The 25,587-nt window shown below is 35.1% G+C and overlaps 1 protein-coding gene across 3 annotated transcripts in view; it reads right to left on the bottom strand.

The window, feature by feature from the left end:
- Positions 1–496: 496 nt before the first annotated feature.
- The window catches only part of PIG-N (Phosphatidylinositol glycan anchor biosynthesis class N), a 35,976-nt gene continuing 10,885 nt past the window's right edge, over positions 497–25,587 (bottom strand). Inside the window, exons 6-17 of one of the 3 annotated variants that reach the window (XR_011332087.1) lie at positions 24,215–24,426; positions 23,191–23,418; positions 20,546–20,843; positions 19,546–19,721; positions 18,859–19,046; positions 16,094–16,314; positions 14,505–14,698; positions 12,437–12,526; positions 11,051–11,242; positions 6,989–7,224; positions 6,268–6,424; positions 497–3,012 (exon numbers count right to left, since the gene is read on the bottom strand). Coding sequence is in view for 2 of the 3 variants with exons in the window: in XM_069826027.1 (XP_069682128.1) it covers positions 6,343–6,424; positions 6,989–7,224; positions 11,051–11,242; positions 12,437–12,526; positions 14,505–14,698; positions 16,094–16,314; positions 18,859–19,046; positions 19,546–19,721; positions 20,546–20,843; positions 23,191–23,418; positions 24,215–24,426 (2,117 nt within the window). In the remaining variant the exon portion in view is untranslated. Of the gene's footprint in view, positions 6,425–6,932; positions 7,225–11,050; positions 11,243–12,436; positions 12,527–14,504; positions 14,699–16,093; positions 16,315–18,858; positions 19,047–19,545; positions 19,722–20,545; positions 20,844–23,190; positions 23,419–24,214; positions 24,427–25,587 lie in introns of all 3 variants that reach the window. The other 2 variants (XM_069826028.1, XM_069826027.1) reach the window with 2 other exon arrangements.

The following is a 25,587-nucleotide window of genomic DNA, read 5'->3' as shown; positions in this document are numbered from 1 at the left end:
GAAAAAATATTACTTTAGCATGAAAACTATATCAGCAATGTTAATATTGAAAAAAACATTTTCATCTGTCATGTTCAGTTATATAATTATCTTATGACAAATCATGACCCCATAAAAATTAAATTCTCTTGAGAGCATATACTAGTCTAACTAATCTTTATAATAAATGATAATAAAGATAAAACATTATTGTAATAACTGTTAATTCCTTTCATCTATTTCAAAACATAATAACTAATATAAATTTTCACAAATAAAACATTATCACCTCAATTTTATACATAGGCTGAGAAATAATCAAGAAAAAAAAAATGGTGGCTTTTCAGTTTAAAAATCTTTCCTTCTTCAATACATTGATCACATCTTTAAGACTGTTCTGTTTTCAAGATTTATGTATGCCTAAACAAATATTTCAATTAAACAATTAAGGAAGAGGATTTAATTAGGTTATGTTATAAGGATATCACATAAATGATGCAAAATCAATAACACTATCTCTAAAAAGAAAAGTGATATATTCGTCATGGATTATAACTATTACATATCAACATATTATTAAATCACATACTGTGTACATACACATATTATTTTCATGAGCACAATTTCGTTTATCAGTTCTTGTCCAATTGTGTACATTTGGAAAGAATAAAATACTGTACATTTAGTAAGTAATGGTGAATGCCTGGAAACAGATTTCACTTAGTAGAGCACTGTTCGAAAAGTGACATGGGCAATTACACCGGGGACAGAACATCTAGAAGCTTGGAGACCGTTACTTTTAAGCGATCTGACCACCCTCTCCTCCCGCACTAGCAGGTACAGCATCATTCATCTGCAAAACATTTTCTGAACGGAAGTTATTGTATTGTGAGAGTGCAGCCGGATCAGTAAAGTAGGTGGTCAACGTTTTCAGTTTGTAGTGCAACGAACAATTCTGCTGTGTGTGGGCTCTTCTGTAGTGACATCACTGAAGCCTCTGGTTGTTCTGTCCCTGATGTAGCAGCTTGCTTAGTGGTGATTCAGCACATCAGCTTTTGGCAATAAAATCTCGTGGCATACATTACATTATAGTTGTAAATAAACTGGCTTACCTTATAAAAAGTGTTGTAACTGTCGACCATCCTCTCTAATGCACATTTCACATCTCTTGAAAAGATTTTCTAGACACACACTGGATTTTATCTATCAGTAGAATTGATAGTCCAGGTCTGTTTCATTTAATTTATGAATTACTGTTGTCTTACGAGGCTTTAGTTTTAACAATTTCGTCACTTTCCAAGCTGATGTCTTGAATACACCTGTTTGTTGAGCTAACTTTATTAATGATTTCGTGGGAGACTTCTAGCCTTTAGCCCAGCCATTTTCACCCAATGTGCCAAGAGAAAATGAAAGTAGTAAAGGCTGCTGTAGAAAAAATTGGGGAAAAAAAAAAAAAAAGTGAGTCCACAAGAGTCAACTTAAAGTATATGCGGCACAAATCAACACTGCATTGCGATCTTGTTCAGATCTATTGTGCTAGCCCTCTGATGACGCATTCCCAAACCCACACCAGCCGACCACACTAAGGTTCTCTGATCCAGGTTTCGAGCAGGCAACCCCATTCGTCCCTAGGCCAACCTCCTCCATGTGTCGCTGGCCGGCATTTGGGGAACACTACGGAATGATAATGAAATGGAGAAATGGTGACGGAATGATGTAAATGCCTAATTTGGGGAAAAACGGGAGAACCCCAGGAAAAACCTCAACTGCGACCTTGTCCGCCACAAGTGTCACTATTGTTTTTTTCAATCCCAGACCTGACCGGGTCTATTTTAAGAAAATTTTATTAAACTTTATATGCGGACGAACGTTTTCATTCGAGTATCGAGCATCTTCACATATCTTTTTCATTAAATTTTCTATTGTGAATCTCAGCATACTTTCGTAGAAATAAAGCACGACAATTTTGGTACGATTTAGTCATAATGTACACATCATAAATGAAGATTCGCTGTTGTAATGTGTACTGCATTGCCACGAACTAAACTGAACTGCACTGATTGGAAGTCAGCTGTAATTCTGATTATCTAACCTTCACGACTCTTCGACCTGTGTTATCTGTTTATACCAGCCATTTTGAACAGGTGTGCTGTGTATGATCTGCTTGTGTGCCACGAGAAAATAATAAATGTTGTCGTAGCAAAAATTGGAAAAATAAAAGTGAAAAGAGTAGTAAAAAAATGAGTCCACAAGACTCAACTTTCAGCAAAAGCAGCACAAGTCAATATTCAGTAAACAGAGTGTACATGTGTGTTCGGCAGAGAAGAGAATGACTGACGTGGAACTAGGGTTGCCAGATCAGTGAAGTTAAGAGTATTGTACCAACCTTCAACTGAATTTGAATTTAAAGGAGGGGGCACTACGAATTCCCAAACCCACATTGGCTAATCACAAACTAAGGTTCACTGCATATCTAGGTTCTTAACAGAACAACCCTACTCATCCTCCATGCACTGCCAGCCGGTGTTTGAGGAATCCTATGAAATGCTGACGGAATGGAAAAATGTTGACGGGATAATGTAGATGGGAAATCAGGAGAACTCCGAGAGAACCCCCAACTGCGACCTTTTCCGCAAAAAAAAAAAAAAAAAAAACTTTTTTACGAAAAAAATCCCCCCCTCTAGTTAGAAACCACTAGTTTAGAATATATTAGTGTGCCACAGGATTTTAAATTACAACTTCAGTGTTCAACATATTGATGTTGATAAACGCTGATCTATACCATGCAACATAAAACCTTTCCACATTCTATCTACAGGAAATGCACACACTATTTCTTCAGTAATTGTGTTCGTAAGAAACTGACAGTATTTACCTGAGCGAAACCTGTTTCCTGACGAACACTCTGTAGCAGGTTTATTAAAATTAACATTTTTTTTTTTTTTTTTAAATTTCCATTGAACTTCACATTATTCCATAATAGCAACTACAAAACAATATTATCATCCTGCATAAAGTATCCAATCCATAATACTGGAAATGAAAAAAATTAAATTTCAGTCTCACTCAATAATAATAATAATAATAATAATAATAATAATAATAATAATAATAATAATAATAATAATAGGAGCAGCAGCAGCAGCAGCAGTAGTAGTAGTAATAATAATAATAATAATAATAATAATAATAATAATAATAATAATAATAATAATATACCGTATTTTCTCGAATATTCCGCACACTTTTTCTTTTCCAAAATATACAAATAAAAAATACGGGTTTGTGGCTTATTCGAAGTGATGTTAGCAACATCACCTGATTTTCCTCCTGTGCAATTCCTAAGGTGGTAGTGCATGCCATTATCATCCCGCATGGGTATTTCAATTGTTAACACTGTTAAAAAATCAATTCATCAGTCTGTTTTTAAGTGAAGTGCAGGTGTGTTCATTTATTATCTCTCTCATTATTCAGCTCGTGTATTTTTGACAGTAATTTACCAGTTATAGAAGTTATTTGCAATTGCCTTAATCTGTACTCTGAAAGTTGTGATTAAGTAAAAATATTGGTTTTTCTAGAATATGACTTAACAAAGACATTAAAATTCTCAATCATTAATGAATATAGAATGTCTAAAACTGTGAAGAAGGAGAAGGAGAAGAAGAAGAAGAAGAAGAGAAAACTGTTAAATGACGTTTGGATTAACAGTATATGTATCAGAATCAAGTTCAAGTGTGATAAGTGTAGAGTTTGTGCATCTTACGTTGTCAATGGATCTATGATGCATGGGCACGCATATCGCTCCCTCTTGCTGAAAAGAGCTTAAAAAAGTGTAGCAGCTCCAACCAGCTGGACAGAACAGAGGACAAATATGTATGGAGAGCTGAGAGTGAAAACGATTGTCTGGGCGACGACGACGACGATGGTGATGACGAAACTAGTGCAGAATGAAGAAGTTAATAGTGATAGCAGATACTGTATTTATTATCACAAAGCACATTGTATCATACAAAGATAAAGCTTCAATATGTATGTGCCACTACAGAACATACTGAACCTTCCATCATACAAAATAAAGGTAATTAATTTACTGACATGTGCTGTTAATATTGGCAAGATAATGTGTAAACAGCCAATTAAGCAAGACAACTGACATGCATGCAGTGCGTGAGGTATGCATAGGATGGGTTTGAAATGCGTCCTGTACCAGGATAAAATTTACTGTTAACTGAAATGCATTGTGTTTAATTATTTTTAATTTGTTGTCAATAGATTTGTTGAAAATTTTATTTTTGTATTTTTTTTTTTCTTTTCCGCCTTTCAAAAGTGGGTGCATGGCTTATTCGAGAAAATACTGTACTTTTATAATAAAATAAATTATAATTCTACAAAGAGAAGTAAATTCAAAAGAAGAATGAACATTGGTAGGTAAGTTTCCAGTGGTTCAAGATAATCAAGATGATTTCGCAATTCTACTTCACTCACAAAGTTAAATTCTTAATTTAATCCAAGGTTAGCAATCAGTAAATCGGAATTCATTACTGCTGAGAATGTCAAGAAAAGAATTTGCCTATCAACATCCGAAAAAGTCATTTTGTAAAATAAAAACTAAAATTAAATTGTGCGTCTTTATTTGAAATCAAATAGACATCGTGGTTGGTCAAATAGAAGGGAGCTCTTTGTAATGAAACAGTTTACCTGCTTTTCATAATAAGTTATACATAGCACTTCCATATTCGAAGATTGTTTTAAAATGATTTCAACGTGAAATCTTTTTTCTAAGAGTTTGGAAGACTGCCTTTTATGTGTAACCCAAAAAACGGGAGATTATCTTTTTATTTGGGTGCCTAGTTGTTTGATTGATACCTAATGCTGAGCAGTTGACAATGATGTCACTCACTCTCTTGCACTCCAATATTTAGCAGGAAGTCTGAAAAACTGAGTATAAGTTAGACAGTAAAGAAGATGATCTTGAGCCATATCTTAATTAAGATTACAGAAAGGGCATGTAGGAGATTCTGCAATACCAATTCTCTGTAAGTATTTATTGAGGCAATCATGGGCTGTGATCTGAATATTGCCACTGCAGATTTTCATGGATCTACAGTTATTAAATTAGATGTATTGCAGAATATAATATATTTTTTATTTTCCATTTGCATTAGAAGCATTGTGGGGCAGCTGGGTAGCTCAGTTGGTAGAGCAGCTGGCTATGGACTGGAAGGTCCGGGGTTCGATCCCAAGTGGTGACGGGATTTTTCTCGTTGCCAAACTTCCAGAATGGCCCCGAGGTTCACTCAGCCGCCTATAAAATTGAGAACTGGGTCTTTCCTGGGGGTAAAATGCGGTCAGAGCATGGTGCCGACCATACCACCTCATTCTAGTGCTGAGGTCATGGAAAGTATGGGGCTCTACCTCCATGCATCCCAAGTGCCTTCATGGGGTGTGATGGGAGCCTTTTATTAGAAGCATTGTAATTTTCTATTATATTCTTGGGTACATAATAAATGATTTATTTTCACTTATACTGTATACACTGAATGACAGTTTTTTAATATGTCCTTTCAGAGAACACTGTACGCAGAAGTTCCTTGCCTGAAAAATGCATCACTCTAAGTAGGGTTTGAACCTACAATTCTAAGACTGGAGGCAAGAATAGTAACCAGCGGACCACCGAAGATCACTTCATAAGGAATAAAATTACAAACGTGGCTCATTTATTCTAACTTTATAGCTTAGTACCTTTCTGCAAAATGCCATCTGTTTAAAGGTGAAGGCTTTCTTCTTCCATTTTTTAAAGCTGTCATGATGGGCGACTGAAAAGTTCTAAACACGAGCTCGTAACTTATGAGAGGAAGGGCATGACAAATTGTGCGCACTATGTAGCTTAAACCTATGGTAGTATTAGTCCAGCTAAAGTGAACACCGTGCAGTGAGAGTAAACATGAAGATTCGAATTAATTTATGTCAGTGTGCATAATGTGGCATAATTGAAATTTTTACCCCTGGAAATCTGTAACCTATAGAAAATCATTAGCAGCTAATAGATATTTATGATGACTGTGTGAGCAGATCTAATTAAAATGTGTGGGAGGAAAAAGGTCAACTCTGATCCTGACCAAAAGGATTCGAATGACACATCTTGTTCAGGAAGATGTGACAAAAAAGGTGATCACTACATTCATAACAACTGTCCATTAAAATCCTACAGAAGTTGAAAAGGAGTGTACATGTTGAGATAACTGTGCTACATCATCACAATGCAAGACCACACACCTCAAGACTCACCAAAAAGCACAGCAGAATAAAATATGATGTCCTTCCACATCCTCCTTACAGCTCAGATCTGGCTCCATTCGACTTTCACTCATCGTCAGTGCTAAAGCGTGACTGAGGAAGTTGTTTTGACTGTGAAGATCTCATTAAGGCTGCAGTGAAGGATTGGCTGAAGGAACAAACACCACATTTCTTCAGTGATGTAATGGAGAATCCATTATATGTTGACAGAATATATTTACAATGGTAGTGATTATATTCTGATGTTCTGAGCTCACATCTCTGTTTTATCTAAATATTTTAACCTTTTTAAGTTATGAGCTCGTGTCCATAATTTTCCAGTTAATTCTCGTCAATTAAATCACTTACTTTGCTGAAGCTTGCAATATACTAGAGTAAAAATTACAGAGCCTAGTCCTGCTGCAAAAGAATACTGAAAATGCGAAGCTTACACTTTCATATCTTTTCATATATCTATTATTTTTTATAATCTGCTAGTAGGAACTGAGCTTACGTATCTTGCAGTACATAATTAAATACAAAGGCAACAATCATTCAATAAATTACTCAAACATCATAAAAAAAAACAGATGCAATTACGTAAATGCTGTACATAAATAAACTGGTAACAATTTCTATGCATAAAACATTATTCTATTATTCTGGATGCTGCTTACTGTTCATTATTTGCTTCCCACCACCTGATTCTAGAGATAAAGAAGATTCCTCATACTTGCTTCTCACGAAGTTGCAACGTCTGGCAGCTTCTAAGAGTGAGATGTCAGTAAGCACAATAGCCAGCCCATACAGAAGCACCAGGAATAAAACCGTGGTTTGCACAATTACATAATGGCTGATGGATGTGCCAATATCAAGCCAACTGCCACGATTGGTGACAAGATGAAGGAAGTGTAGACACATTGCTTCACAGAAAATTAAAACAATAATGAACAACTTTTCAGTTGGTGCCTGCGAAAAGAATAGAACACAAAATTACCAAAACAATTTGGACACATCCATAACTGAATAGTCAAACTTCCAGTTTTCCCCATCATATTAATTATTATAGGAAAAAAGTCTGGTAGAAAGACGAGCTGGAACCTGTTTAACAGTACATTCCTCATTAACAAGAGATCAAGTGTTATATCCTGGTTTTATCAATGTACTCATGCTTCTCCTTTCAAAATCCCACCTCTTCTTCATTTAGACATATAAGATGTACAGGCAACTTCGTTACAAACCTTGGAAGCAATTGTCGATGTCAGAAGGATAAGTTTTTGTTAATGAACACATAACCAATGACACTCTAGTATGAAACATGTCTTTGAAAGTATCATTTCGCATCTGACCACCAGACAACTCTCTTGCTTGTTTTAATAATAGGATTAAGACCACACTCTTACGTTTTATTATTTGTGATTAATAGTGTATTGCTTGTTGCTACATAATTTTAATTACATTATAAACTGTATGGTTTGGAGAAGGTTCTGTAAAATAGTACCAATTTCGCTTGGTTTTGTTCACAAGCACCTAATATTCTCCACATTCTAAAATTGGGTATTTCGTAGACTATTTGTAAGGACACACGAGAAAAAAGTAGAGGTCTAGAGACCATGCTAACCAAGCAATAGTACCTCCTTTTCAGAAAAATGTTGATCCAAATATAACACTCTTAAAAACATATAGCATTGTACTGGATCACCACTAGGTATGGGTTCATTAGTAAAACTTGTTCCTTTTAACACCTATCACTCTCCAGAATTTGTATCAAACAATCTGTATAAAATGACACATGGGTTCCCTATTTATAAGTCACCTGCACTAATCATAGCAAATACAGCAAGTAGAAACCATTGGATGATTGTGTATCAACAACAGAAAATTCATTCAATAAATTCACTTCTACCTTTACATGAGAGTCTGAAAATGCCTGCCATCACAGTCCAGACACAATTGGTACCTCTTAAGTAGGCCTAAGTTTTGGAGCACTCTTTGAAGTTCAGCTGGTGTTCCCCTGGTTTTTTTTTAGTAGGTTATTTTACGACACACTATCAACATCTCAGGTTATTTAGCGTCTGAATGAGATGAAGATGATAATGCCAGTGAAATGAGTCCGGAGTGCAACACCGAAAGTTACCCAGCATTTGCTCATATTGAATTGAGGAAAAACCCCGGAAAAAACCTCAACCAAGTAACTTGCCCTGACCGGGAATCAAACCCGGGCCAGCTGGTTTTGCGGCTGAATAGTATCTATTAATTCTTAAATTGCTCATTATTTTCATAAACGTTTCCTTTCAATGTTATCCACAGATAAAATTCGCAATAAATTGTTCTACTTTTTTTTTTGTGGGAAAAATGGAGCTAATGCTGCTCATATTGGTGTGTAGCCATTTGCGCCTCTGCCTACTTTTATTGGTGATTATGATGATGAGAAATCAGGGAATGTCACAAAATAGCAGTATTGAGAAAAACAAATTTTAATACCTGAACATTCCTGGTTTTCAACCAATGTACCAAATGTTTAACATTACCTCATACGAACATTTCCACTTTTAAACTTCTTGTGGTTGGACAGTTCTATAGTCCTAGTTGCCACCTATAGAATATGCTATATACCATTCATCCATAGTGTTCTGTCCAAGGGCAAGTCTTTCACTGCAAACCCAGGATTATCCAATCTTTCCTATTTTCTGCCTTTCTCTTAGTTTCCTCAATCCATGTTGTCTATCATCTGATATAATCTTCTTCCCAGAACTTTTCTTCCATTCACTATTTCTTCCAGTGCATCCTTCAATGGACACTTTCTTCTAATCAGTGACCCAGCCAATTTCTTTTTATCTTCTTGATCAGTTTCAGCATTATTCTTTTTTCATTAAATATTTCTAGCACAGCTTCGTTTCTTATTCTGTTTTCTCCCATCACCCTTCACTGAGTATGGAAGTAGGCAGGATGGATGAAGATGAATTATGAACGCGAAATGAGATCAGAGTTTGGTGCTGAAAGTTACCCAGCATTTGCTCTTAATGGACTGAGGGAAAACTTCAACAACACAACTTGTTCCAACCAGGATTCGATTCTGGATCAGCTAGTTTTGCAGTCAGAAATGCTGACCACTAATCGTACTATAAGCAGTAACATGAGTTGCAGCCAGGAAGTCAAATGGAGGATAGCAATGGTCAAGGAAGCTTTCAACAGAAAAAGGATAATCTTCTGCGGACTTCTGGAAAAACAACTAAGGAAGAGACTAGTGAAGTGCTTTTGGAGTGTGGCATTGTATGAGGCAGAAACATGGACATTACGACTAAATGACGAGAAACGAATAGAAGAATTTGTAATGTGGATATGGAGAAGAATGGAGCGTGTGAAGTGGACAGACAGAATAAGAAATGAAGTTGTGTTCGAAAGAGTGGATGAAGAAAGAATGATGCTGAAAATAATCAGAAAGAGAAAAAGGAATTGGTTGGGTCAATGGCTGAGAAGAAACTGCCTATTGAAGGATGCACTGGAAGGAATGGTGAACAGAAGAAGAGTTCGGGGCAGAAGAACATATCAGATGACAGACGACATTGAAATATGTAGATCATATGCAGAGATTTAAGAGGAAGGCAGAAAATAGGAAAGAATGGAGAATGCTGGGTTTGCAGTGAAAGACCTGCCCATGGGCAGAACACTTATGTATGTATGTATGTATGTAATCCAAAGTAGTGGAGTGTTCTGAACTGTAACAAATCATATTGTACTGTATGATACTGCGTAACTACGCATATATATGACTTTCAATATGCCTCCCTTGAGTCAAGTTTATGATATCATATACTCGTAATGTTGTTGTTTTCTAATGCCAGGCGTTTGACAATAAAGTCATTTGACCTCTTGCACTCCAATATTTTTCAAAGATATTATCATGACCAGCCACTGAAGCACAGATTTTGAGGTGTTCCGAATCCATTTCTTGGTTTGAGTTGCACAATGGACAGTTAGGGGACTGATATATTCCAATTCTATGCAGGTGTTTGGCCAAACAATCATGGCCTGTTGCCAATCTAAATGCAGCTACAGACGATTTTCGTGGTAAATCGGGAATTAACTGTGGATTTTGATGCAGAGAGTTCCATTTTTTCCCATGGGATTGTGTTATCAAATTTTGTTTGTTGAAGTCTAAGTATGTATGATTCACCACTCACCCATAATCCAACAAATATCTTCCCTCCTCCCAACAGAAACAAACAGCAGATAGAGATATTGAGGTGACTTATACATAGGGGACTCTGTAGATGGTAATGTACTGCTATAGTGAAAAGGAATGGACATAGAGAATTTAACAATTACCAAGCAGTGCCAATTACATGATAATTTTATCTTCCATAACTATACAAAGGCCTGAAAGTTGCCAATCTTTTCTTCAGCATTTCAAAATAATATATACATTTTTTTAATCCAATGCCACCAGGTTGTCTTTTCGACATTTCTGGTCTTCTCTCCTAGCCGTGGCTTAGTTGTAACCCACTTCTGAGGTTGGGGCGCCTGGAAGGCGGAGTTACATTACCCCAATGATGTGATAGGATGATTATGATAATGTGGTGCCAGGAGAGGTCTTAAATCTAAACTTAACCTAAATTCCAGACCATGGACGAACACAGGAATAACTCCCTTTAAGGAAAAATTCCTGTACTCTAACCAGGAATCGAACCCAGGACCTCATGAACTATAGCCAGAAGCTCTGACCACTAGACCATGAGGCTGGCCTTTCAAAATAATATAGTGAGATAAAAATTTATATTTAAAGCACTTTTACCTGAACAATGATGTTGAGGGCACGAAATGTGCAACTCACAGCCAGAAATGGTATCATTATCTTCCACATTATTAAAATAGTCATAATGAATGGTGAGAATACTGTCAAGAAACATCGTACCCATGTAGGATCAAATGAATTGATGCTTGCTATGTTGCCAACTCCAAAAAATGATAAAAATATGTAGAAAAACTGAAAAACTGTTAAAGTTCATATATAAACTTATGGTTCCTACAATATTGTTAAGACTAGATGTGATATACAAACACAATGTAACAGTAAGTGCTTATAACGAACATTCACCAAAACTTCCAGTATAGCAAAACAACAATTCAGATTAATGGACACTCCATAAAAATGCGATAAAATGCAAAAGATCACTACTTTTCATTGCAAATTTTTGTAAACAAACAACTAATGCATATATTCACACTACGATTTAACTGTCATTAGAGTAATCGGATATAAATAGATAAAGACAACACTGATGAAACAAGATACATTCAATGGATATGCTGCAATCTCTTACGAACAACACTTCTCCTTCAATATTTAAAAGATAGTTTTTATGTAAGTTTTATTGATTATGACATTACAACAAACTAACCATTTACACTAAGATTCAGAAGATAATCATAAAAAAATGGAGCGCAGACCTCTAAAGAAAGACATACGGCAGATCTATTACACAGTCACTAGGTAAGTCCAGTTTGTAATGCCCTCCAATTATGAATATTGTAATAATTACTGATATAAAAAACTATTAAGAAAATTGTTATACCTCATCATTAATAACAATGGGGAGCAGAAGACTGAAAAATTAATTAGAAATTAAATATATAACTTACAATTACTTCGGTAATCCTACAGAAATGCCATTCTTATCCAACAACAACACCAACACCAATAATAATAATAATAATAATAATAATAATAATAATAATAATAATAATAATAATAATAATATTAATAATAATAATAAAAATAATAATAAAAATAAAAATAATAATAAAACAATAAATATAAACAATAATAATAAAAAATAATAATAAATATAAACAACAACAATAATAATAACATTAATAATAATAATAATAATAATAATAATAATAATAATAATAATAATAATAATAATAATAATATAGTAATAATAAAAATACTCAAGTGGAAGACAATTATTACCCTTGGATATTTACAATTAGGATTAAAATAAAGTAAAATGTGATTAATAAACGTATTCATGAAACTATATTTGGTAAGTCCCTGCAATTTTATACAAACATAAATTTGAGGCCTCACTATTTACAGTAACTCGGACAGTTTTTTTTTATTACGGCCTTGTGAAAAGTAATGTTGAAATCTATCACCGTTTCATTTAAAGGATACAAAGAAATAAGCTCTTCGGAAATCCCTCGATGATAAACAGCGTTCTTTTACACTCTTATCAGCAGCAATACCAAATGCGAAGTCAAGTAACTGCAAAAGAAACAATGAAGTGACATATTTTGCAATAATTCTTACATAACAAGATAATTATCTAACGTGTTTAAAAGTTAAATTCTATTTAGTAGCATCTTATTTTGTGAAGTATTATTTATTACTGATCATATGTTTTATTTTTTGTCATGTAGTTCAGTTGGTACAGCAACTGTCTGCATACTGGAAGGTTCTGGGTTCAATCTCGGGAAGCAGTGGGATTTTTTTGTTGCTAGAACTTCTAAAATGGTTTTGTGGTTTATTTAGCTTTCTGTCAATTTTAATACTGAGCTTTTCTGGGGGTGAAAAGTGGTCAGAGGATAGTGCAAAACTACACAATTTCATTCTACCTCTCTCTCCATGCCCCCTTGCGCCTTCATGGCATCTAACTGGAATAATTTTACTTTTTTACTACATTTTTGTTTACTTGAAAATTTTAAGATAACCGCAATTACTATAAATTAGAACTTTTCAAGGAATAAAATGTGTTTAACAACTTTATAAATACATCTTAATTAATGGCAGTTATTCAGATATAAAAACATGTACAGATGCGATCAAAACAAGCAATTTTTGGTAACTAATTATAGGTATTTTGATAATTTGGCAGCCAAGCAGTCCTCAAACGAACATAAGCCTAATGTTTCTGATATTCACGTGACAGTTTTCTCCATTTAGTGTTTAACCGGCCATATTAATACTGAATGAAGCATGTAGGGAAATAAGTGTTTTATTATCAATTTTTTAAAGTGATTTCCATGTTTAAATTCAAACTTTTTCTTCATGATTTACATGTTTAAATACAAATTTTTTTTTTTTTCATGATTTACATATTTAAGACTTTTTCACGATTTAGATATATAGTAGTTTGCAAAGCAAAGCCAAAGGACGTACGTCAACTGACTTTAATCTATTTTATTCACAATTTTACAGTGTCCCTACTTAAATAAGAACTAATTCATTAAAAATCTACATACAGTAATAACATTCAACAGAGAAAATAAATGTTTCACGCAATTACAGGGATCCTATCATCCCCTGTCACTTTTATCACTAAACATGGAGTAACAGTGCATGTTAAAATGCGGAAACAAAAGGTGATCACAGCACTCACTGTGGAATGGTATGTATGAAAATATTACGTGCCAAACAACCTGTATGTATGAAAACATTGTCGTCCTATGATGGTTTCGCAGACCATCAGCTGAGTCAAGTTGTTGAAATTCTCTAAGCTTTTGGCTACTAACTCTATAGCCTCTTCATCCCTGAAGTTAGTAGCCGAAAATATGGAGAATTTCAACAACTTGTCTCAGCTGATAGCCTGCGAAACCATCATACAGAACCATTTATTTAGTATTCTGTGGTCTGTTCACAAGTCCACGTGTTTTTCCATGCACACTGGCATCTGTTGTAGTCAACAAAAAATTCTGAGATGACTGCCAAGTTATCCAATCACAAGACGGCATTTCACCTTGCAGTGCTCCAAGTTCCCTGGTTCATAACTAAGGATTATTTATCTTTTTCTTATCTCTCCTCCACCCACGTGGCAACATCTTCTTTTCCATGGTAACCATTTCACTTTTGTTTATAAATAACGAAGGTCTAAGGCTAACTATACATCTTACCACTTAGTACATAGCGTGACAATTAATTTTCTTTCATCAATGTGTGTTAAAACTGCTATTACCCATAATGCTCAGCATAGACAGATTTCACTGATAATATATAGTTCAGGGTTTCATCTTCTAAAGTGACTATTGAGTCTTCTGTTGTAACTGAACGTCTACTAGTTCATTTTTTCTAGAACTGATTTCTAACAAAATTTAAATTTCTTCCCATGTTCAATATTTTTCACGTAATGCTCTTTAATAACGACCATTTTATATAATTTGAGTATTATGCATATGTTCAAATTATTGTTCATGTATCACACAATGAGCTTAGTTACTTAATACTCACTTTTTCAAACGACATTTACCTTGTTTTTGGCAGAGTCAGCACAGTGATGCTCAAGCAATAGCCAACAGAACATATTCATCATCAGAGCCAAGATGAACAAGCCCTCATGACTGGCTGACAGAAGCAGGAATGGAACTATCAGTGACAAATCAACACTGTAAAGGCGCAACAACATTCGTCGTGAGCTCATCAGTGGGAGGCACAATGATATTGCTGAAAAAAAAAAAAAAAAAGCATATCATTAAGTTGTTTTCTGAGGACTAAAGATAATTACAATCCGTACTGCTTAAGATCTTTGACACTTGCATTAAGCAGATGAAGTTTTACAACTGAGAACTATGTTTCTATTAAGGGGACACTCATGTAAATTTTATAACTTCTATAACATGGCCCGCCAAAGTGGTGTGCAACTTGAAAATGGGTCACAGTCCTGCCATCTATCACACACGCACATGCACATGCACACACATACGAGCCCAACAGACTAGGTGTTCTCTCTAGTCACACTTCTTTACCCTGATGATGAAATGTAATTTCGAAACATTGGAAATGTTAAGTTCTAGGGCATGACTGAATATTCAAAAGTATTTTTTTTTTTACATTTGTATTGACGATTTTCTATTTCTATTTTACAATGCAAATCATTCTGTTGGCTAATACTCAGTGATGCTCCCACTTCATCTGAACCTCTATTATCCGTGGTAATGAAGGGGATGGACTGAACGGTTGATTGAAAAAATCGAATAATCCGTACAATGAAAGATTTCGTTATTTCCTCTATGGTCTTGTATTTAACTCGCTAGGTAGTGGATCAGAAGTTCAATAATTTAAGTCTGGTTGCCAACGACGGGTTTTTAAGGAGCAAGGAAGCCCTTTGTAATGATTGTCTCAGGAAAGACAGGAATAAAGGAGGTCTCATGTTGTAGATTTACATAATTTTTTACACTTTATCCTTGTTTTTTTTTTTTTTTATTAAATCGCGCAGTTGTAACTCCAATCTCGTATTCTGATGCGAGATGAGCCACAGTTTCTCTTTCTCAAACCATTCAATTATTTCCATTTTTTTCGATACTTAGCACAATACGTTTTCTGTTATCATCCGTGGAAGACATTTTATATACAAGTTATATTATAGAACGGCAATTTGAACAGTACACAATGTCGTGTAACAATAAAGGCTTGTAATAACACTCTCTAGCAAAAACATGCAGAACCTATTTGCACAAAATAGTACTTCATATAAGTTATTTATTTCTGAAGAAAAAGAAGAGCGAGAAATAGACAGTCGGATAATCGGTTAACAGGGTGACGGATAATCGGGGTTCTACTGTATGAACAATAAGAAAATTCCTCTAAAATCATCCCTGCTCGTCATTTTATAATATAAATTCCACCACATAAATTAATTCAATTCTGTAAGACTAGCAAAAGTCCAGATCTTAAGCAATCACATCAGTATGCACTGAAAACTATCCAACCACCATATTAAAGAAATTAAGTTGAGAATTTTCTTGAATGCATGAAGTAGGCAAGAATGCACATTACATATTTCATACATTCAACGAAAACACAAGTATATTCTTCATTCAAATATAATAATAAACTTACCAAGAAGTGACCAAGATATAATTTGGTTTATCTGAAGCAGCCCTTGCTTATCATCTATACTTCTTGCAACACTAACTAGATTCCATATTGCAACAACTAGCATTAAGGGTTGGACCAACAGGACGGAGAATGTTTGTAATTTCTTTTCAACAATGGATGGAGATGCCAGAGTCCAGGCACATATAATGGCTAGCAGAATAAACATGCAACCTGAGACACACCTGGAAAAAGAAAAACATACATAGAGTATGTACTAGAGTCCTGATTATCTAGCCTTCTGTGTTATCCAGATCGCTTTTTTTTTTTTATAGTGTACGCATATACAGACTGTACTGCATTATGAATAAAAAAAACTCGTTTATTATGTACATGTGAGTAACATCTTTCTACATTACTGGGTTCGACCTTTGTTTCTTTAAGATTACAGGATCAAAAACCACATAGCACCCTCACCTTCTGTATTATCCGGATTTTTTATTATCCAGACTGTTCTTGGTCTGTATAGTCTGGATAATCGAGACTCTACTGTATACTTTAAAATTATCTGGTTTGCCCAGTACAAGCAAATCTCTGTAAGCAGTGAAGGTGAACACTTAAAAATGTTAAAACTTTTTAGATTAATGCAAATATTAACAGTCATGTAAATAAGGAACACAAAAATTAGATAAATATTTTACTTGATGGTAGTTAAAATCTGAAATACGATTCTGTGATAGGAAGGAAGTGTAAGAGATAAAATTTTAGGTATAATATAAAATATGGAAGAGAGAGTGCGTAATTTTCCTATAAGAAGAAATTAATGGATTGATTTATAAGATAATAGCATTGTGTGCAAGAATGATGACTAACAAGATTAAATTTTGACAAGGGTGCGAAACAATCAACAAATTTTGTCCAGATCTCTCTTGTTCAAGCATAGGGTTCTTGTGTTTGATGTAAATCTAAAACTAGGTCCTGTGACCTTCACTTTTGTCATAAACGAAAGTTACACTCAACATTATTGGCTGCGGTCCACCCAGAAAATTACTGTTAAAAATAAATGTTTTCTTGAAGTTTTTTTTTTGTTTTTTTTTTAACGATGTTGTATCAACTACCAGGTTATTTAGCGTCGATGGAATTGATGATAGCGAGGTGATATTTGGCGAGATGAGGCCAAGGATTCGCCATAGATTACTTGACATTCGCCTTACCCTTGAGGAAAACCTCAGAAAAAACCCAACCTAAGTGGGAATCGAACCCGCGCCCAAGCAGAACTCTGGATCGACAGACAAGCACCTCAGCTGACTGAGCTATGCCGGTGGCTTTTTTTAAGTTAAAAAACAAAAATGGAAACCACACTTGCTGAATATGACATGACTATATTTAGACTTCAACAAACAAAATTTGATAACACAATCCCAAGGGAAAAAATGGAACTCTCTGCATCAAAATCCACAGTTAATTCCCGATTTACCACGCAAATCGTCTGTAGCTGTATTTAGATTGGCAACAGGCCATGATTGTTTGGCCAAACACCTGCATAAAATTGGAATATATCAGTCCCCTAACTGCCCATTGTGCAACTCAAACCAAGAAATGGATTCGGAATACCTCAAAATCTGTTCTTCAGTGGCTGGCCATGATAAGATCTTTGAAAAATATTGGAGTGCAAGAGGTCAAATGACTTTATTGTCAAATGCCTGGCATTAGAAAAAAACAACAACAACAACATGACTATATTATGTTTTTTACAGAATAAATAATTGAAGATGCAAGATAATTTTAAATTTTAGCTGGACATAACCAAAACATTATAGTCCTGTAAGAACAGCTATGATCTACAAGAAATTTTACACTTCACAGGGTGTCCTAATGATCTTCCATCTGGTCGATAGTTTAAAACTTCCACAGGGATTCTGGATCTGGACATTTGGTTCAAATACTGATGTCAATTTGATATTGGTGAATATAGTCCAAAATGGGCATTATTTCAAGCTGCTTTAAAATGCCATCCTCTTCTTCTATGTTCCCACTTTGTACAGCCTGCTGTTCGATGCATGAACCTAAACTCAAATACTGTAATTCTACTTTAATAACTTTTCTGTAAAGTCCATTTTTCGCTTTCATAGAAGAGGACGCGTCTTTCTAATGTCAAAATGTAACTCCTAGAACCAGCAGTGCCTTGTAAATCCATTGCCTTTGACCACTCTTAAAAAAGGTAAATTCATGCTACATGATATAGGAATGACATAGAAGAGGAGTTCATAAACAATGCAACAGTAAAGCTACGGTTTGTTCACAGTGATCATCACCTGATGCACATCGCCAGCAATTATAAACACTGGCGATGATCGTCATGAAGTGGTTTCTTTATCAGCGTACATCACTGTCAATTCTCATTTGTTTTGTTGCCATAACTCGATTCAATATTTCTACATGGCCTTCTCTAAATATCGATTATTGAACATGTATGCAGTGATGTGGGTCCTGAATTTGCTTCAGAAGTAACCTCCAGCGACCTGCGTCATGTCCAACGATCTATGTTGGTGATCATCGCTGTAAAGAAACCGTGCGCATTCATTTTAACTGCTAGCATCTCCAGGCGACAATTGCCAGCAATGTGTGCCCGGCGATGATCAGCGTAAACAAATCACAGCTTAAACATAAAGAAATTGGGTATGATGATTATTTTCAATATATTACTCAAAAGAAACAACTTATTAAATAGTTTATAAAAAAGACAATTTTACTGTATTCCATGAACTTTCAATGAAATGTATACTTACACAAGCCAAGTGTTGGGCTCCCTTCCTATTACTGGAAGTAATGGAAATACTGCCAAAAATAAACTTGAGATCATCCAGCCTAAAAGAAGTGAAGAACGGACGGGCTTGGAAAATGAAGTCAGCACAGGCCATAATGCCAGTCCTAGCACTGCAATGCTCAGGATAAAGCGGTAGAAGAAAGACAGAACCTTCAAACACAATGATAATAATGAGATACCACAAAATAAAATGCACAGGATGTTTCAGACTGATGTCTTAAAATATTCAAGAACAAGTTCAATGAAGATAAAAAATTGAAATCACAGAGTTTGTAAGTATGTGGTTCCAATGAGGTGCACAACTCTTTAATATCAGGCAGAGTAATACTGAACACGTGTCATTGTCTGCTTGTCAAATATTTAACATTCAGTACAAATACTGACGTCAATAGAGATGTACTTCTTCCAGCACAAAATTGTAGTGCTCGATTATAAAATATTTGTTTAATCTATGCTAAAATAATCTGAAAGTCAGAGAATTACTTTTAATAGTTCCTTGTACTGTTAAACATATTTAGTATAATTTTACATATAATACTTATTAAGACTTAATGACAGCTGCTTGAACTGTGACACTGAGGTGCCATATAGATTTCCATGTATCTATTTTCATTATAATCCAATGAAAGAGTAATCGTATCCTACTTACAAGAAGTTCCACACCCAAAATGTGGAAGAAGAGAAGCATCGAAAGTTTCTTTAGACCCATTGATCGCCTTAAATTGTGAAAGGCTTCAATGAATGTGGCTTTAGAGCGAACCACAGCCCACCAGATGAACTCAGGTAACAGACAGTACACATAGAACTGAAGGGGCAACACTTGTACTGAAAACAAAACCAAATTAATAGTCAAGAAACATTGAATTTTATCTTCATGTGTAAGTATATTTTATGTAAATATTTACGCTCATAAAAAAAACATTAAAACCTTACCTTAGTCTACCTTAAAAACTGAATATATTATAACAATGACAACTACATATCGTCAAAGAGGAAATGATAAAATTTTCTAAATCTTCCTTCATAATTATAAAGGGTGATTAATGACTAATGACCCGCACTTTACGAATCAGTTTTACAGGCCATTTTGAGCATAAAATGTCATATGAACATGGGTCCGATTATCATTAGTTTGAAAGTTATTTGTAAAAATCTAAAAGTCTTACTGTGAATCAGGCTCTGAAGTTGCTTGCATCATAATACAAACATTGGAATGTAAACTAAACTGAGTACTGTGCTGTAATGTGAAGTACGGGGAAGAAGGGAAAGATAGGTCTGGTGATTATCAGCTGCGCTCATCAGGGACAGCTGTGCCAAGGTATAAAATGCGTGAGCCATTCACATCTGTGTGGCCAAGTGCACTGAAGTGGAAGGAGGGATATTTGAAAATCTGCTTCTAAGAAGAAGTGTGTTTGTTTTATTATTAATACAGTATTTTGAATCAATATTTCTGTGTATTTAAGTGAATTCTTAGTTCTGCTCAAAACAACTGCTACTTTCCTAGGATTCAATCAGCTATAACTCCTTAATGGTTGATAATCAGACCCATGTTCACATGACATTTTATGCTCAAAATGGCTATAAAAATGATTCTTAAAGCTTGGGTCATCAGTCAGAATCACCCTTATAGAAAGATTTTTTCTACTCACAGGCTAGCAAAGCAATCGTCAAAATGATGATGACCAGGAAGGCGATGTTAATCCCATAACCTCCAACACAAAATCTTGCATGGACCAATGCTAGTAGCTTCTTACGATTTGAGTAACTATCAAGAAGTGAAATGTTTCTCACATTACTGCTCCCGTCACTAATCAGGGATTGAAACAGCCATGCAATCCATCCCAGAATTGCAAGAGTTATGCATGTCAGCAACAAACTCTGATAATAGTTCTGGTAGTAGTCCAGTCCCAGAAGACTCAATTCGATTAGTTCTCTGCTCAAAGCAATCTGTTAACAGAAAACGTGATGTAAGCATATTTTTGTACAGGGGTTTAGCCTGAGAAAAATTGTTTGCAATTATTTTCTCAGTGTTTAAACTACTGAAGTATATGCATTTCATAATTAATATCATAAATAAAGAAATTACTGGTGACACTAGCAAAGTAGAAATAAATGGTATTTCAGTTGAAATATTCCTAAAAATTAAGAATCATGCCATTCAAAATTTGATGTACTATACAACTCTATCAAGGGACTGTGGCCTTAAAGCGTTATAAATGGGAAATGATTTATGAAATGAGAAAAAACAATTCAGACACCACTTTTTTAGGAAACATATTTTATTCTGCATTAGTTACAGTGGAAAATGCAAATAAGAGCTAATTTATGAAAAAAAAAAAATCTTTGATTCCTTGTCGTGTTTTTGTACTGATAACATTTTCAATGCGGTTCAAGTAACTAAAGAACAGAGAAGTAAGAGGGATTAAATATTTTAATCGATTGACAGCACTACATGAAACCTCCAGTGAAATTTACTCCTTGAGAAAACAATTGCACATGATACGTGAAGTAACAAATGTGTATGTGAAGTGGATGTGGTTATGTTCCTAGTTGGGTCTTTCCCATGGCTAACGAGAAAGACAGACTATGGCATGACGTCACATTCTTAGTCATAACATGGCTAACATTGAATAAGTTTATATGTAAATGCACGTTTAACAGGAGTTTAATATAACAATTCCTTTGATTTTTAGAATTCTGAACATGTATTTGTATTAGGCGATTGTCATGATGGCCATAACTACAGTGAGGATCATGTAAGAGTAGTTCCTAAAAGTCTAATTTGGCAGTCTCGTCAGTGTTGCCAACTAATACCAGATATCACCAAAGAGGCTAAAATCACAATGCTATGTACTGAAATAATAATAATAATAATAATAATAATAATAATAATAATAATAATAATATGTTAACAATAACAATGTCTTGCTTATTTACCCCATCTCATGTTTATGTTGCGAGGTGTTTCCTAAATGGTTCAATAATTTATTTATGAAATAATATATTTTCCTCCTGGATTTCTCGCATATTATGTTGGTAATTAAGATTAGTATGATCTAATATTACAATTTATTTTGTCAGGCAACATGAAATTTATTGCTTTGACTAAAGAGTTTACAATTCATGAGACCTAACCTAAAAATGTATTTACTTGCTTGCATTTTTCATCAGTTTACTTTACTGTAAACTGAAATCATTGCTGTCAACATAACAGTTAGAAAATAACTGCCAGTTTTAGTATTTGTCAGCACCCGAAATTTGAAATGAAGTTTGTAAAAGAAAATTAAACCTCAGAGCTGAAAATAACTATAATCCACTAGCATATTTAGTAATAGTGGAAAAATGGTTAGGTTTCACCCTTAGGGTATTAAATAAGCTGATCCAGACTATAGACCGAGATAATCATGTGACTCTGATTTGCACCATACCTTTCTTCTTAGCTATGGGTCCTTCCAAAGTTTGTTAGTTAGTTAGTAGTAGATTATTTTATGACGCTTTATCAACATCTTAGGTTATTTACCATCTGAATAAGATGAAGGTGATAATGCTGTTGAAATGAGTCCAGGGTCCAGCACCGAAAGTTACCCAGCATTTGCTCATATTGGATTGAGGGAAAACCCCGGAAAAAACCTCAACCAGGTAACTTGCCCCAACCGGGAATCGAACCTGGGCCATCTGGTTTCACAGCCAGATGCACTAGCCGTTACTCCACAGGTGTAGACTCCTTCCAAAGTGAAGTACTAAAATATCCTATACCAATGCTTGAAAAGGTGGTCTGTCACATTTCTTGCAATCCTCCTTCGACAAATACTACCTAAATTTTTGTGAGGAAACTCTTCTCTTGAGATTCTCCTCTGTAGAGAAAACTTTGTTCTCAATCCAGTTGGTGCAGGCATCCATGATGGAATCGACAAATTTCAGTGAATGATTCACTGTCTGGTGGTTGAAATTTAAATCTTAGAGTTACAACCACCTCTAGTCATTCATTATTATGGTAATTTGTGGTTCCATGTGTTTTGCAACCAAGGCCTCTAGCATCCTAGTATCACTCTATTTGTCAGACAAACCATGAGACGAATTTTTCTGGTCTCTCAGTCAACTCAAGGATCAACTGCCTTTCAACAAACATAAGAATTATTATAATGTTATTGTTCCATTGGAGATTCTAAGAATTTTACCATCATTGTAGCGACAGATAAAATGTATTGAAAATGTAGGAAATATGCAGGAACTGATCAAGTTTATCATTACCAGAAAATTAGTAAAACCACAGAATAACTAACAACAAACTTACAGACTCATTATATCTTCCAACAGTAATGTGAAATTTGATTTCATTCAACAATTGATCTTCCTTGGATTCACTAAGGCCAGGGAACTCCTTGTACAGCCATGATAAAGTGCCAGCTTTTATCAATTCTTGCTTCTTCTTATATTGTGCTGCCATCTGACGAGCATTGGTGAATACTAATTCAGCCAGCTGATGTTCTGATACATTAAAATAATCCTGAGGGAGAACACCCTGAAACAGGAAAGGTTTTAATAATGTATAAGGAACAACATAAGTAAACTTTTATCATTGATACTTCAACTCCTAATAGATTAATTTTATGACATATGAGCTATTAGAGAGATATATATGAAGGGCTCAGAAAAAAGGTGGTACAAGTGACAAAATCTGAAAAATTGATTTTATACGATATAAGTACTCTATGTTATGTGAAAAGCTCAGGAAAAAAGTGGTACAGTTGAATCTTCGATTGATGCTGCGATCTGGTTACCTAAAGTTTGGATTCTTTGTAAAAACAGTCGAATGCTCAGAAAAAATATGGTATAAGTGCACTGTCTTCTGCAGATGTTTATATGTCTTGTGTAAGGTGGCTAAAAAACAAGAAGAAAGTGATTTATGTGATGGATTATAAATGATTATGAAATGTAAGATGTTTTATCCATTATTACTTATTTAACTGTGTAATAATGTCATGTTTATCACATAATAAATATCCACTACTAACATGCAATTGTGATGAATGGAAACATAACTTCATATTGAGATTAAAACTCTTCTTTTCACTCACCTAAATAAATAATGTTACATAATAATAGGCCTATGGTAATTATTATAGTAATATTACTATTATTAATATAAATAATGGAATATTTCAATACACATGTATTAGTGCTGATGAAAAAAGTGAAACAGGTAATAAGCGTGACATGGAAATCATGAACTTCGGTGATTTAAGTGATACTCATAAGATACTCCAGACTCAAATGCTACTTCTTCTGACGAATCAGGTTTTGATCCAGAGCTTTACCACTGAGTTGACAGGCACTGGAACTCCGATCAAACTAGCCATGAGAGGTGCAATGTCTGCTTGATTCACATCATAGCGAGCCACATGTTCAACACTCCAGGAAAATGGACTTGGTGGGTCGTCAACTCTGCTGGGTCGGGGTCCACTCACTCCTGCACCCCAAGCTATGAGGGGTGTCTCTGTCTCACTCTTATCGCCAGCACCATGAGAACCTAAAAGGATATTATTGTTTAATCCTACAGCAGCAAGAAAGAACTGTAAGGAAGCTGAACTTAACTACAATTAGTAGGCCTACTGCCATAAATTAAGCATTCCAAGATGGCTTATTAAAGTGGTATATGATAAAATATAGCACCCATTCTAACAATAACTACATGAGAACTAATGATTCTTTACACTAACACACTGTTTTTTTTATCGTTAAGTATTAATGCTACAGCTAAGCAATAAATGACAATAGATGGGTAATTTCTCCAAGTTTTATTTTAGACCTTACAAGTTCTTGAGATTTGAATCTCTGGTCACATATCACACATCTAGACGATTTTACACTCTCTGCAATTGTGATGCAATGCTGTAGCTCTTCCAAGTTATTAGACAAAAAAGGAATGTAAACATTGTCCTTTACCTATTCCCCCCCCCCCACCCAACAGGAAAAGTCATAGAGATTAGGTCAGGTGAGTACAGAAGCCACCTAATGAACTTATCGGATAAATCGTAAAACAGCGAACGTCAGCAGGGGAAGTTATCCCTACCCTCGCTGCTCGGCACCTCGCTCGCCTGCTCTCTCTCTCTCTCTCTCTCTACTACCTGCCCCACTTCGGTGGATCACTGCCTACCGCCTAGCACGTATTTCATATTCTACAACACAACACAATACAACCAAATTAAATGTGCATTAGACAACAACCACATACGTACTAAGACATATCCAACGACACACATTGCATTTCTGCAATACATTATGGCAGTTCCCTTGAACATAAATAAATTCATTTTTACCTTCTACCACCAACTCGTCTCGGTAGCCGAGAGGTCTAAAGCGTGACCAAAAAGCGTGCGTGCATTTCGTTAGGAAGATCAACGGATCGAATACTACTCTCTGCAAAGTCATAAGAAAAAAAAAAAGACATGAAGCAAGGAAGAGAGAAGGAGAGGCTGGAGAGGGAAACAGGATAAGTTCCTCTTTTGCTTCGTAGATGCCGCATTCACTCTTTTTGTTCCACTTTTCTCCACTAGATGTCACCCCACCCTAAACCCCTATTTCCACTCTTTCCCGCTAGAATGTGTGGTAAGCTTGTAGGGGAAAAGTGGAAAGGGATTGTGGGCAAAGCTTAGCATTCGCTGTTTTACAATTTCAGCAATGCAACAGT

The sequence above is a fragment of the Periplaneta americana genome, chromosome 5, assembly GCF_040183065.1.
Source record: "Periplaneta americana isolate PAMFEO1 chromosome 5, P.americana_PAMFEO1_priV1, whole genome shotgun sequence".
In the NCBI taxonomy this organism is placed as follows: Eukaryota; Metazoa; Arthropoda; class Insecta; order Blattodea; family Blattidae; genus Periplaneta; species Periplaneta americana.
The sequence above is the reverse complement of the archived record's forward strand: the minus strand, read 5'-3'. Positions and strand labels throughout refer to the sequence as shown.